Genomic DNA, 14,738 nt, shown 5'->3' with positions numbered 1-14,738 from the left:
CCTAATGGATAGTTGATCAAGAAATAATCTATTAATGGCTATGTGTTTTTGTGCCTCTACTTAAATATTTTTATTAACATTTTATTGTAGTATAATGTATAAGTATATACAGCAAGTGCACATAGTACACATACACCTTGGTGAATTTTCACAAACTGAACACACCCAGAGATTAGTGTTGAGTATTTTGTGATATGTAAATGGACTCATATGGTATGTACTCTTGAGATGGTTTCTTCAGCACATTTTGTTTGTGAGATTCAGCTATGTTGTTGCATATAGGATAAATTTGAATTTAAATTGTTTCTACACCAAATAATTAACAGCATTTCACAGACCTCTCTGTTAGTAAACGTAGATTTACACTAAAATGTAGGTCCCACGGGTGCAGGGATTTTTCTGTTTGTGTTTGCTGAACACTGACCAGACTATCCTCAATAAGTATTTGTTGAATACTTATTGGATTCTCTGGAAATTGAAAAGAATAGCACAGTCTCTAAAGATAACATTCATTAATCCCTTTACTGTGCACTTCTGGATTTAAGGAATTTCCTCTCAGACTAATTTATTAGCTTTAAAAGGGCACCAACTTAAGCAGATTTGCCTTTGCTGGTAAGGGGGAGATAATTAGAACTTGGGCTTTAAGTGGCTTTCCCAGTTGTCCTACAGGAGACCAAAATGTAAAAGGTAAGTTACAAAAAAAATTCACCAATAAAGAGGTTTCTTTAATGCAAAGTAGGTGAGTCAATAGGCTATGGGGTACAAAATTGGCCAGAAGAGTTGGCATATGCATCCTAGCAAAAAAAGAAAGTCGATTAATAAAGTTTAATTTTGCGGGTAGTGGTATTTAGAAAGATAAACGGAAATATGCTATGCACCTATTGATTGATGTGTGTAACTTTCAGTACTAATAAAGCATTTCAGAATCAATAATTAGCTGGGTATATATATATTCTTACACTGTGAACTAGCATTAGCTTTATTTGACAGGAAAGGGGAAATGGTTTTACTGCTCATCTGGATTATCCTTAGCACCCAGCACAGTGCTTTCCACATAGCAATCACTCACTAAATACTTGTTGAAAGGAAACATGAATTCCCAGGGTGTGCACTGGCTCAGTCATACGATTAGGCCACATAGTTAAGCTGACTGTACGAGTACTTCCTTGTGCTACAACTAACCATTCATCTCCTTTTGAAAACGAGGGGGACTGTTTCTGAATCACAAATAAAGCAGCAGGTCAAAGGGACAGGGACTTCATCAGGCTTACCCAGTCCCCTCTAGTAACTTGTGTAGGCTACGCAGTGGGGTAAGATAGTAATTTCCACTCAGACAAACCTGGGTTTGAATTTTGGTTCAGTAATTAGCAGCTGTGTGCACATGGGCCTGTTTCCTAACTGCAAAAGGCAGATGAAAACTCTTACTCTCAAAGGTTGTGTGAGAGGCAAATAAATGGGAAAGCAACTAAAATGTATCCAGAAGAAAGCAGCCTACAGGCCTCACTCTTCTTTCCTTTCATTCTAACTTGCTGCACAGGAGCCCACTGATCCAGGGCCAGGCATCATGTCAGGGCATCTGGAAAGTGAGTGACCACCCAGTCCCTCTGTCACTAACCAGCCTGGGCATCACACATGTGATGCACTCACTTAACTGTTCTCGTACTTGTGAAATGGAGCTGACATGGATTCAACCTACCTGTGAATGCCCGGGAGACAGTGAGCTAGAGGAGCAAACGCACTTTGAAAAGGCTACAAAGCATTTCCTCTATGGCTGTAAAGCACGAATGTTACCCCTGCTCCCTGAAAACAGCGTTATTTAAGACTCTGTTATATCATCGTTATTCTTGAGAAAAATGTTAAACAAAGATTAAATGCAGGTGATACAGATGGCCAGAATATTGATTTTTAAATTTGGAGATTATTATACTTAAGTTTCTTCCTGCTCCCCACTCTACCCCTGTCCCACTGCCATCAAAGTTCCTTGAGAAGCAGAAGCCATCACTTCTGCCTTATAGTGAGCTGATAATTATGCAAAACACTCGTCATTCCTTTGCCCTGCAGTGATCGGGCAAACCACGCTTTTAACACAAATGGATCACTCATTAAATGGTGATAGAGGATTCAACATACACACCTTAAACTAGACCATGAACCCCAGGTTTATCATTTCCCTATTCTTCATCTTAAATTAAGTCAGAGCAAAGAATAGAAATCCTACCTCTAGAAAGCAATGAGTGATAAAATTAAATTACACATTTTCTAAGTGGTATTCATCTTCTTTGGACCTGGAATCAGAGTGAAATCAAGGAGGTCAGAAAGAAGTTCAATCCCTCCACCTGAAGGCTCCTACCTGAGCTAGGAAGAAATAAAGCAGTTTCCCACTTAGGAGAGCACTTCAAGAAGTTCACGGAAAGATTTGCATTATCTTCCAATTCTATTTTTCCACCAACTTTTTGAAGTATTTTTGTATTCCGCCCACAAGATGAAGAGTCAGAAAGAATGTTTAACAGGTAAATTCACCACTGAATTATTCTTTCCACACCTGCTTATGTGCAAATATGAAAGAAAAAATTTCTTGGCAGAGTAGGCCAATTTCAATCACTCCGTTTCTGCTAGCAACAGCAGGTAAGGGCACTGACACACCGTAACGCATTCATAACACACTCAAAGCATGTCCTGAGGCGCAGACTGGAGAAACAAAGTCACAAGGGCACAGGATAAGCTTCTGACCTGTGATCTTTCATGGGTGGACCCTTGGCACGTTCCTCCACCTCCTGCTGCTTTGCAAATGGAACTGGGAGGAACTGGTTTGGGTTGGATCCAGCATGTCTAAGAGAAATCTCAGTTCTCCTCCCCATCATGTCATCTTTTTGTGAATCAGACAACTTTCTTTGGCCTTTCAGTCCACTGCCACTCCAGGCAGGAGCTGTCATCTTCTCTGACTTCTCTTCTGTCCCCGAAGCCTCCCACTCAGAGGCCAGAGGACACGCACTAGAGCAACCAGTCAAAAACCACTTATTGCTAAAGATATTTTCAGTAGCGTCACTCACTGGCGTTAATTCAAAACAGAAGAAGCCAGCATCCACGGAGGCAGCGGCACACAGAGCAGCGGAGTAGGAACCCCCTTTTTAATACCGTGAGCCTCTATCATGCAGCTGGTACTCACGCAGGGATGGGTTGCCCTTTCTGGTTTTCTTCATTCCTGAGAATGAAATTTGGCCAGTACCCAACCACATGCAAAGGCTAAAATCTCTACCCAGAGCAGACACCAGAAGCAGAGCTCTGATCCCCGGATGGGCACATTCCTTTCAGTGGCTTTACTCCACGCTGCGTCAGTCACCAAGTGCACACTATGACTCTAAGCTGTTCTTTGGGCACACAGCGGCCACACACAGCAGAGGCAGCACACCATGGAATGCAGGCAGGGCGCTCACAGTGGCTGGCTGCTCTCCTCCGATCTTTCTGCCTTTGGCGGCATCTCAGAATCTCTTTGAGCAACTCCTTCATTCTCTTCTTTGCCATCCTGTGGCAGATGTTTGGATGTAACTAAAGCCAGAGAGGACAGCTTTACTACTAGGAAAGAATTCACACCAGAGGCCCTGACCCCCATCCTTCCCCTCCTGGAGAGGAAGGGCAGCTGTGCCTCACCTTCCTGGGGCCTCTGCGGGCACTCGCCCAAACTGCAGACCCGCTCTTGCCGAGACTCCGGCACAGGAGCCAGCTGGGAGGCCCTTTTGCCATAGTCATCCATGCCAGAATTCACTCTTCTGTTGATAATCAAAGTAGCATTGGTGGCAAGAGGGAAGAGGAAAAAGGGTTATGAAAGGAGACAATGAAAGTCGTGGAGACTCAAAGATTAAGAGATGATGATTAAGAGAGAGAGTTCGGTTGCTCTCATTCCAAAAGTCAACCGGATGCAAGGATGACATGATCAGATGGAGATAATAGAATGTGAATGCTGGCAAGGGCCTGAGAAAAGCCAAAGTAGGCTGGCATGACTCTGTCATCATGGGCCTGAGTGGTGGCCTCCTCCGGATTCAGGGACTCGAGGATGAATTTCTTATTAATTTCCTGCCCCACCCCCACCTCAGATCCTCATCAGCTTCTGAAACCCCAAGTCTATATTGCTGGTGTGCTAGGTTTATGTATCTACAGCCTGGTCTTCTCTAGGGTGTCATCCACAGTCTGGAACCAGAGAAACCCTTCTCTATATCATGGATCATGCACTACTTCCTTTGGATTTCAAGGACAAAGCATGGAGAAGAATGTCCAGAGCATTTCCTCCTGCCATGGGGAGCCCCACTTTGCTCCCACGATGCAGGTAGAATGCGGGCTCCCAGGATGGCCCAGAGTCATAATGTCCTACACCTGACTGATGGAAGACAGCCCAGTCCACAGAACTGAATCCCCACGAGAGGGCTTGGGAATTCAAAGCTGGATGGCCTCCAGGAAGCATGAGAACTGGAGACAGGCCTACAAGGTGTTGCCTCTCGGGTTTGGATGGTGATTCATCCAAGGAAAATCTTGACCTATAGAAACCCCCAAAAGAGGAGTCTTTTTCCACTCCAGATTTATTATACAATTTTAATAAGTAGGGGAGGGAGATCTCTTTTTTTTATGTCTACTTAGATGTCCAAAATGTAAACTTATGATACTAGTAACTATTTTCTTCCTTCCTCTATGGGATAGGAAAGAAGGAGGTATAGGTAATCCTGATTTTTGTTAATAGATCTTTAGAAGAAACACGAATGATACCATTAAAACAGTCCACCTAGCTCATTATTGGTGTTCCCAGGCAGTGATTCTGGTGACAACAGAATCACAATGGATACCTGCCATTTAGTTTCATGAACATTTAGCTTCCCCCAGGGTGACCCACTAACATTGCTTCTCTGCTATACGGCAAAAGGCAAAAGAGTGTTGAAACTATGTTATCTCTAGAGGTTTATCTAATGGGCTTCAGCAAACTCCTTAAAAGCAGCAGTGACTCCCATGCAGATCTCCTTGCACGTGTATGGCAGAAAATACCTGCAATCATCTTGTGGATTAAGGATTTGGTCTTCCTGTAAGCTGGATGTGGCTGCCAAGGCTGGGGACTCAGAATAAATTTGCATCTTGCTGCTGTGACAGATGACTTCTTCTACGTCCTCCCTAGGCCCAGCCTTGCCGATGCTGAGCCGCTTCCACTTCTGTTGATCTATCTCTGTCACTGGCCCAAAGTGCACAAACTTTTGCCTGGGGCCAGAAGCTTTCTTATAGGCTCTTGCTTTGCGGCTGGCAAAGTCATCACGGATGGCAGTTTCTGCTTTAATTTCTGGTGAAATCTCAGGGGTACAGATGTGCTGAGCATCTCCATCCCTAGTCAGAACCAGAAATAAGTTCCAAAGAGTTCTAAGGCAAGTACAAATCAATAAGAGGTTTGTTCGTTTTTTTTAAAACTAGATATATGAAAAATACTGCTATGGCTAGAGCAGAATTGCTTTTCCATTAACCAGTCAAATGAAGAAATGGTCATTGTCTTGCCTAGGTAAATAACACTTTAAGTTTTTATAATTTTCAAAACATCAATTCAGAAAAACCAAAAAACAGAAACATCAATTCTAACAATATAAATGATGGTATAAGAAAATCTTAGGTACAGGGGAATGAAATTATTTAAAAATCAGGTTTAAATTCCTTATACTAAAAACACCTGTTAAACAACCATTCATAATTAGTGGGCTAAAGAGATATTTTCTGTCCACATGGCTTATAACTTTTAGTATTAGTTAGTTTCATCTCACACAGATGCTCTGTGTTTTGAGAAGCACTTTTTCCAGCCATTAAAATAAAAAGTGATACAAGAATAAGCATTTGATTCCTTCAGAATTAAATAATACCACTGCTGGGGGGGAAACCAGGAGTAAACATGACACACCTCGTCTCTTCTGACACTTTCAGTCTCTCCCACGTTTGCAAGTCGGCTTCTGTAATATTGGAGGGTGTGACAAAGCTCAGAGGCCCGCGGTGAGGGGCAAGCCTGCCCTGAATTCTCCGCTGGGCCAGGTCATCCTTGAAAAGATCTGGCACCTTCCTGAGTCCCTCTTCCATAGGTTCACTCTCCCGAGCCCTTGTAACACAGGTCACTACGGATTTCACCTCTTCTGTTTGGCCCTGGTTTCTGTCAATTTGATCCAGGCCCCCACATCATCGGAAAAATCAGGTTCAACGAAGGGGAGCAGAAAACAGAATGTCAAACACGGAAATTCAGAGGCTGAGGACAGAACAAAATGACGGAAGCACCTTTCCCTTTCCCCAAAATTTGGAAACAATGGGAGCTGGGATTACTCTCATCTGTGCCACCCCTTTTTAACACCGTAGTGAGGCAGGTTTTTTTTCCCGCAGCAGATGACAGTCTCTAGTTTAGTTTAGGAAGAGAAGCCAGGGCTCGCTGAAAGACTATTAAGAATGGTCATGAGGTTTTGGTTTGACAGTAATGATGCCCAATTCCCACACTATTCAAGTTAATGTAATGAATTCAAGTTTTCTGATTGAATCCCTTAGCCCTCTTGGAATGTTTTTTACTGTGCCAGTAAAATGTCAGTAACGAGCTCTCCATGATCCAAATTCTAGGATTAGTTTGGAGATAGCTGGAATGTTGTTCACATATTAAACATCTCAACCACAGACTCATAACTGACAGAAAGTACATTTAAGTCAATTCTGAATAGAAAGTTTCAATGTTCAAACTCAGTCCACTCCACAGAATGTCAGGTTTGGCCAATATAAACCTGAAGAACAGAGAGTATATCTTTTTCACCTGGATTTACAGAGTCATATCTATTTGTTTTTTGTCAATACCATAAACCTTTATTGATGCTGCAACTGATTTTCAATTGTTCTTCTAAGTGAACATTAGCTGGCTAATATGACAAAGCTGTAATGTAAACCAAAGCTGTGGCATCTATATGCATAAACATTCTATCACATTGAAAATCGATTTCTAACAAAAGATGCTTCTTGAGATAGAAAAATCTCAAAAATATACATAAACAGGGCCTACAATCTTCTTTCCAAAATATGTCATCCAAGCCAGAAAACTAAGGTATTCTCTTGTTACCTGGATGATTTGGTGTATTTGCAGAGCCCATGCAAATAGGAAGGCTACAGAATGTTCTATTTACTTTTAGCTTGGGAAAAGGGATCAAGTAAAGGCATAGCAAAGAGCCACAAGGGACCCTTCTTTTTTGTTGTTTAATCAGTTATTTAATGCTCTCTATAGAGGTCATGGGCTGCCCCAGACCCAGAGCTGTGTCCTCAAACACGGAGTCAGGTGACAACAAACAAACACAGCTGGAAATATCAGGAATTAAAATTGCATGGAGGAGAAAGGAAAAAAGTGAGATACAAAAGATACTCCTTTTCCTAACTCAAATTGCTGATCGCCATCAATATGCCTTGATGCTAGTCAGTTATCCAAAAGACTTTGTTTCACTTGCAACAAGTGATCCCTCCCACATGGCCCTCCAAGAATGGTTTGTTACAGGCCATGCCAACGAGAACGGCAAAGACCAAGAGCCTCCTGAAGCTATAATGTGTCCTGTGAAAAAATGGTGCCAGGTCTTCCCTGCTCTAATCCCTGTTCTACATCCAGGTTTTCTATCTGGAACTTTCTAAAAAAAAAAAAAAAACCTTAACTACTCCCCACTGAACCCAGTAACTGTCCAAAGAACCATTTTAATTGTGTAAAGCACAGCTGAGACCATTACATACTTAGTTCAACAGACTTCAAAACCTCTAAAGTGGTGGGCAAAAAGACGGCAACCTAATAATGATGCCAACTCTAATTTTGATATAAGGAAAAATACAAGAATGAGAAATTTTCAGGATGAAATTCAGTAAGCGGACACCTTAAACGAAATCATATCCCTCTTAGGATAGAAATCACTGGCCAAATCCCATTTTACTACAATTTTCCTTTCCCCAATTCACTCCAACATGTATTACGAGGATAGCAGAAAAGTTGGCAGAAAGAAACTCACTTGAAAACAGTTTCGATGACAGAACACATAGAACTGTACTATATGTTTGAGAAGTTTTTTTGACGGGAAATATCTGTTATCATTTGCCCAGGACAAGTCGCTGGTGTGAGGAAAAAAAGAGCAAGCCCGGTTTTTTTCCTTCCAAAATCTCAGAGGAGCTAATAAGAGAGAAAAACTATAATCTCTTTTCCGCCCACTTTGAATGGACTGGAGTAGCCTTGAGAGGTAGCTGTTCTCTGATAGACAATGGTACATGTCTATTTATGCCAATAATGCCAATCAACGACGCCATCACCCATAGGTGGTGATGTGCCCTGATTCTGTACATCAAAACACTAGAATTCGATTTTGGCAAATTCAGCCCTATTTTGGACATGGCCACTCTACCCTCTGCCATCTGTATTTATGGGCGATTGCATATCTGGAGTTCTACTTGAAAATAAACCATCATTACGGAGTACATGTAATGGGGGCAGGAAAGAGAGGAATGGGGGTGGAGGGGCTATGATACAAGTTACCTTCACTTAATTATGATCATAGATACACACACACACACACACACACAACCATGCACACCTTTTACAGTCTAGACTTCTCTTTTCCGAGATTCCCTTTGAGAGCTGTTTGCTGCCATCTGATTTCTTGCCCTCTTTTTTTCGGTAAGGCCCATAGAGGAGTTGATTCAATGTCACCGCTGGCTTGGGTTGGTTCATCCTCGCTCTCCGTGCAGCAAAGTCATCTTTCTCTAGATCAGGCAGTCGACACGCAACCTCGTCTTCTGACTCCGAATCTTTGCCATGTTGGTGAGTCAGAAAAGGGTTTTCTTTGCGAAGGATGATATCACAAATACCTTCTTTCTCTTCACTTAATTGCTTTTGACTGATAGAACAAAATTAAATGGAACTCCACATGCGATCATACCAAAAAAAAAAATTTAAAACCCCATCTCCTGACAGACAACTGTGTTGTTAGTGAAAAGTCTTCTCAATATCATTAGTTAAAATGACATCTGTTTATTATTTTAGTCCAGAGTTGCAGCATAGTTAAGATGGGTCTTAAAACCTTGACTTTAGCCAGACACTAGCAATACTGAAAGCTCATTTAATTTTCAGGGCTCCATCAGCATCAGAAAGCCAGGATCCTAAATGGCTCTGAAAGTGACAATCCAAATTCTTTTCATGAAATTTGGAAAAAACAGGAAGATTTTTGTTGCTGTTCTTTTTTGTTTAGCACATTAGTAATGCACCTAGTAGGTACTCCATTTGCGTTTGACTGACAGGACAAAAAACTGAGCCACCAAGGAACCGATCTGGGGGGAAACTAACAAACGCAGCTAAGTGACAGCACACCTAGAACGTGTACCAGATGTCAAAGTGCAAGGAAGGCCTTCTGCAGAGCTGAGCTAACCTGAAACACCTGGAACAGTTTAAGACCACTCATAGGATGGACATAAGGCGTAAAAGCTTATCTTGTCCTCCACCCCCTATCAGCAACCCTTTCCTGCCTCCTCTTCCCTCATGGCTCTCCACCTCCCAACACTTCTCCGTTATATGCTAGATGTCCAGTAAATTGTGGTAAGACATTTTGCCAAATGGCATTAAAGTAGTTACTATGGACTATTTCTATTTTCAAAGGGGTCTTGAAGGACCCTTTGGAACTTAGGAACTTTGAATTCCTAGAGGCATGCAGTTTAATGGTGGAATATCAGGTCTCAGAACTTTTCCTACTCAGCATTCAAACAAACTCCCACCCCTCCACCTACTCATAAGACCAACCTTGCTTCTAAGTAATCATAAAATATTGAAACCTTTTTCCATCATTTATTACTTTCTGATGACAAGTAAATAAAATACTTGGACTTCTAAAGACACTTCACCTACTTTGTATCTGCTTTCTGAGAGAGCATCAAGAATAAATTCTTCAGCCTCAAAGGACAAACTCGTCTTAGAAATGAAGGCAGGAGGAATGAGCCTGGCTGAGAGCAGAACGAGCAATGAAGCTGCGTGCTCTGCTCAACCGAGTGGCCGGCTGTCTGTCACTCTGCCCTACCTGTTCCACAGCAGATCATTGTCAGAAGTCTACCGTGGGCCCTCATCCTATCTGACTTTTGGAAAATCAATGCACCATTGGCCATGCCCAGAAAACTCCTGTTAAACATTGTTCTCAATAAAATTTTAAAACATGGAATCTGGGGGGTGATGCTCTGCTCCCTGAATAAATTTCTTTCTTAAAATATGAATTCCTGCCCTTTGAGTTGCACACTTGACTCTGAGTCTTGTGTCTGCCCACCCCCCATCCCCCCTGCCCCGGGACTGAGCTTGCTCCCCTCCTCTGCCTTTTTAGTCAACATGTCCAGTAAGGACTAACTGGTGTTGTTGACTGTGGCCATAAAGAATGGTCAGTGGAAAATGACAGACCATTGAATTAATCTCTTCATAGGCATTAATTTAAAAACATATTGATAATGACAATGAAGATGGCTGACAGTTATTGAGTGCATACTGTGTGCTAGATCCCTCTTAAGCGTTAATTTGTTCAACCCGAACACTAACCCTGCAAAGCCAGTGTTATTATTATCCCCATTTTATTGAGTGGAAACTGAGATCAGGTTAAAGAAACTTGCCCAAGGTCAAAGAGGTAGTGTTTAAGTTAAAATTCAGACCCAGGCAGTCTGGCTTCAGAGGCCTCGTTCTGTGATCGTGAATGGATCACTGTACTATTCATTAAACAAAGGACCATGCCAGGAACAGTTTTGAAAGTAGAGCATCATACAAAAAATAAGGCATTATCATTACTATGGAAGTAGGAGAAAGAGAAGTAATTTGGTTACTAAATAAAGGGATCCAGTGAGTTGTGCTTAGAATGCAGCTGTGATTTGCATTTCTGGTTACAGATGGCAACATTCAGCCAGAATTGATGATAGAATGCTAACTAATCATACCTTACAATATTTGCACAGCCCTTGATAGTTTACAAAGCCCTTTCAAACTCATATCCCAATGTAGGAATACATGCCTCAAATACTCAAATACCCTCAGCTTGAACCTCTTAATTCCAAAAGCAGCACTCTTTCCACTTTTTGACCAGGAGTCCTGGGCTTCGACCTCCTCCAACTAAGGAAGAATTCTTTGAAATAAAATACATGTATTTATGCAAATAGCCCTACCAATTTGCAAGGCCAATTTGAGCAGGGAGAATCTGGTGCCTTATGCATCATGTGAGCCCAGCCAGGCTACAGATTCCCTTGGGTGTTTCTTTTTAGGCTAAATGCCCAGTGTGGTAGGACTCATTTCAAAAGATCTCAATTTAGATATGTGGACTTTAAAAAAAAAGGGTTGAAGAATGCTTTCCGTATCACTGGCCACTTAAGGACATTCCCCGCCCACTGGAAAAACTGTCACAATGACTGATTTTTCCCTAATCACTTGAATCCTGTAAATTCAGAGCTTCGAGGCAGACTTATAGAGAGGAAAGAGTAACACAAATCCTGGGCTGGCTGGCACTGTTGGCCATGAAATAGTAAATAATATTTACAACGCAGATATGTAGGCTTGGATTCACAGGTGTCTAGTTACCAAAATATTTAAATGACTTTTATGATGTGCTTTTTAAGGACCTTAAAGGCAGTCTATTTGTGAAACTTCAGTATATTTTACTTTATTTTTCAGTAACTACAACTCTCTGAGCAGCTAGTACATTCCAGAGGCACTGTCATGATAGCCCTGCAAGATGGGAATTATGATGTCCACTTTGCAAAGAAGAATATTGAAATCTCTAGTTCACATCATCTGAACTTAGGTAAATTAACTTAAGTAAACTTAAGGGGCAGACCCAGGCTGTCTGGCTGCATATTCATGGGCAGGATCAGCACTTTTATTTCTTTGCAGTCATTCATAAATGAGTTGCTTTGGGAAGAAGGGGCTGCTCTGTAGGCACAACTCACTGCTTCACTTGGAAGGAATTCAGTCCAACGTGAAAGGAAAGATTCGAGCCCTGCCTCCAGCCTGGCAATTGCATGCAGCCTCATCTGAAACAAGTAAGGCTCTCTGGGTAGGAGAGATTATGGGTCCAAAGCAGGTGAGGAGGAAGAAAAAGTCTCAACGTATCTAAAGCTTATATATTTCAAAGTGAATGAGATAATGACTTAAACTAAGGAAAAGCTGGCATTTTCTTTCACCTCCCTTTACTTGGCAACTAAGCAATCAGCTCAGATTGGCAGTCAATTTTTTCTATTGATAGAAACTGGGTTCTCCAGAAAAGCCTGTTAGTCCTCCTGGGAATGTCATGGGCAATACCAGAAACCTCCCTGTTCACGCTGTCTCCAAACAAGGCAACTACATCCAGAGTCACAAGGGTTTGTGCAAGTAATGTGTCTGACTGGTCCCAGATACCCGAGGATCTGTTCAGCAGCAATCAGGAAACCAGCATCTGGGAAGGAGGGGTGTAGAGGAATATGTGTCTGGCACTTAGCTACATCTGCTCTTCCTCTAAAGATTTCTAAAATGTCTATTGTGCCTCGGAGATATTTTTTCCCTCTGTAATTAATTACTATGTAGTTGAGAAGATCCAAAGACTAGCCGAAAAGACTGAGTGCTGAAACATATGAAAACAATTAGAAAAGAAGTACAATCATGTGAAACCTATAATTCAGTTCAAAAAAACCTTTACTTCTCCAATGGGAAACACCAAGTAAAAGAACTCAAATCTCCATGGCATTTTAATTCAGGGGAAGTGAATCTTGGTTCTTATTTTATCCTCTTAAAAACAGAAATCTTGGCTCCTTTGGCAGAGTCTTGTATTTGGGGGGGTAATTAAGTTAATTCAGTCATAAAATAAAATAGAAGAAAAAGTAGTTTATACACTTTTACTTCAATGGAAACTCTAATAAATATCAAACTCCATGCATTTATTAAGAAGTCCTACTTTCTGTCCCTTGATGCTTAGATACCTCCTAACATACTGTTTGACAGGAAATTTGGGACTTCTAGGCTTCAAACCTCATGTAAAAATCGAATAACACGAACCTTTGCTCCTTTTTGTATATTATCTTAAAGACAGTGCAAGGAGGTGTTTGAGAATACTCGGGAAACAAACAAACAAAAACCAGTCTACGGAAGTAAAGCTTTGTTCTCTGTCTACATGCCCTCCCCTCGCACACGTGCCTCGATACTCCCACCCCGGCCTCCAAACACATCTTTCCCTGCTGAGAAATGGGCCACAGGAAGTATCTTGGGCCTCTTATTGGGTTCAAAGACGTCATGGCCAGAATTATCTGGATGTCAAAGACAGGAGACTGAGGTTAAAATGATTTGAGAAATGTCAGCATATTTCAGTGATTTATATTCTTATTTTCCAGACACCAAGACTCCTTTTCTTCTTCATGATACGCATTTCATTCCAGTTAAGTTCCTTTTTGCCACATTAAAAGCAGGATCCCAAATGTGGATAAACTTAGAATGACTCTCAACTCTGTTGTGGCCTGTAAAAAGTAAGTGACAAAGACGTAGACACGCCAGGCTGGTGGCATGGTATGCATAAAACCTTTATGAGAGAGCTAGCAGCTGAAAAATCTGTCTAACAAATGAATTCTGAGTGTTTGGAGCAGCTGCGTTGAGTTGTTATTGGGGACATTCTCTGGGAATACGCATAATTGTTCTGAACTCAATTTTAAATGCTAAGTCAGAAGATCTGAGGTGTGATGATATTAACTGACCTGCAAAATTCTACTTAATAGAGCTAACCTATATGAAATAGGTAAAAATTAAGCCAGATGTCAGGAACATGGACAGGAGCAAAAATGACCACAGGTATATAATATACATTAATCAGAATTACATTTTTAAACTAACCATGATTCTATGTACACTGAATGGGAGTTGTTATAAAAGAGTTCAGTGTTTTATTGAAAATATACCTCCTAGTTGCTGAAGTGGCACAGTACACTCATGGAATTCCCAGCCTTTGTCCAAACTCTTTTTTTGTCTTCGTCACCTGGGTGTGCCCAATTAGCTTAATGTAGCTCCCCTCTTGTCTCTCCTTGCCCTTTTGGATACTCTATAGGTGATGGTGTCTTTGGCAAATTTCACCTTAAAGACCACAGATATGATCAAAATGAAGGTATGTGTGTCAAATATATGAAGATTACGGGCTGACCCGTGGCTCACTCGGGAGAGTGCGGCGCTGGGAGCGCAGCAGTGCTCCCACCGCGGGTTCGGATCCTATATAGGGATGGCCGGTTCGCTCACTGGCTGAGCACGGTCACAAAAAAGGACAAAATATATATATATGAAGATTACAATTTTTCATAAATTCATACTCTTATCTGTTTCCCTTATAACCTCCTGGGCTTAAAGGTTGAAGCAGGAGAACTCTGAAAAAAGGTACCTGGTACGAGGGTATTACTTATCTATGTATTCTCTGCATCTCGTCTGGTCTTTGGTACAAGTAAATGCTCAAGGGATATACAAAAGTGTATGTCAGATCAGGTCTCTGAATAAAAATTTTTAAAATATCTGGATATTTTATTTGTTTTTAAGATTCTATGATGTTACTCTTTACTATTTCAGAAACCCAAAGAGCTGCTTATAACACAAGCATGACTTTTTGTTAGAAATTGCTAGAAGCACATATGTTTAGGAAGGGATGATTATCTGTGGGATACCACAGACAGGGAAGAAGTATATCCTAGGTTTTTTATCAGTACAAAGCTACTCTATG

General features: G+C 41.4%; 1 protein-coding gene across 14 annotated transcripts in view; it reads right to left on the bottom strand.

The window, feature by feature from the left end:
* The window catches only part of LIMCH1 (LIM and calponin homology domains 1), a 349,568-nt gene that overhangs the window by 59,186 nt on the left and 275,644 nt on the right, over positions 1-14,738 (bottom strand). For 8 of the 14 annotated variants that reach the window (XM_063108319.1, XM_063108316.1, XM_063108321.1 and 5 more), the window contains exons 10-15: positions 8,598-8,900; positions 5,918-6,160; positions 5,029-5,358; positions 3,649-3,767; positions 3,435-3,546; positions 2,731-2,991 (exon numbers count right to left, since the gene is read on the bottom strand). The exons of 3 other annotated variants lie outside the window; for them this stretch is intronic. In XM_063108319.1, the coding sequence (XP_062964389.1) occupies positions 2,731-2,991; positions 3,435-3,546; positions 3,649-3,767; positions 5,029-5,358; positions 5,918-6,160; positions 8,598-8,900 (1,368 nt within the window). The remainder of the gene's footprint in view (positions 1-2,730; positions 2,992-3,434; positions 3,547-3,648; positions 3,768-5,028; positions 5,359-5,917; positions 6,161-8,597; positions 8,901-14,738) is intronic. 3 more of the 14 variants (XM_063108326.1, XM_063108327.1, XM_063108328.1) reach the window with 1 other exon arrangement.

This window comes from Cynocephalus volans, chromosome 9, assembly GCF_027409185.1.
Source record: "Cynocephalus volans isolate mCynVol1 chromosome 9, mCynVol1.pri, whole genome shotgun sequence".
In the NCBI taxonomy this organism is placed as follows: domain Eukaryota; kingdom Metazoa; phylum Chordata; class Mammalia; order Dermoptera; family Cynocephalidae; genus Cynocephalus; species Cynocephalus volans.
This window is presented reverse-complemented; position numbering and strand designations above follow the sequence as displayed.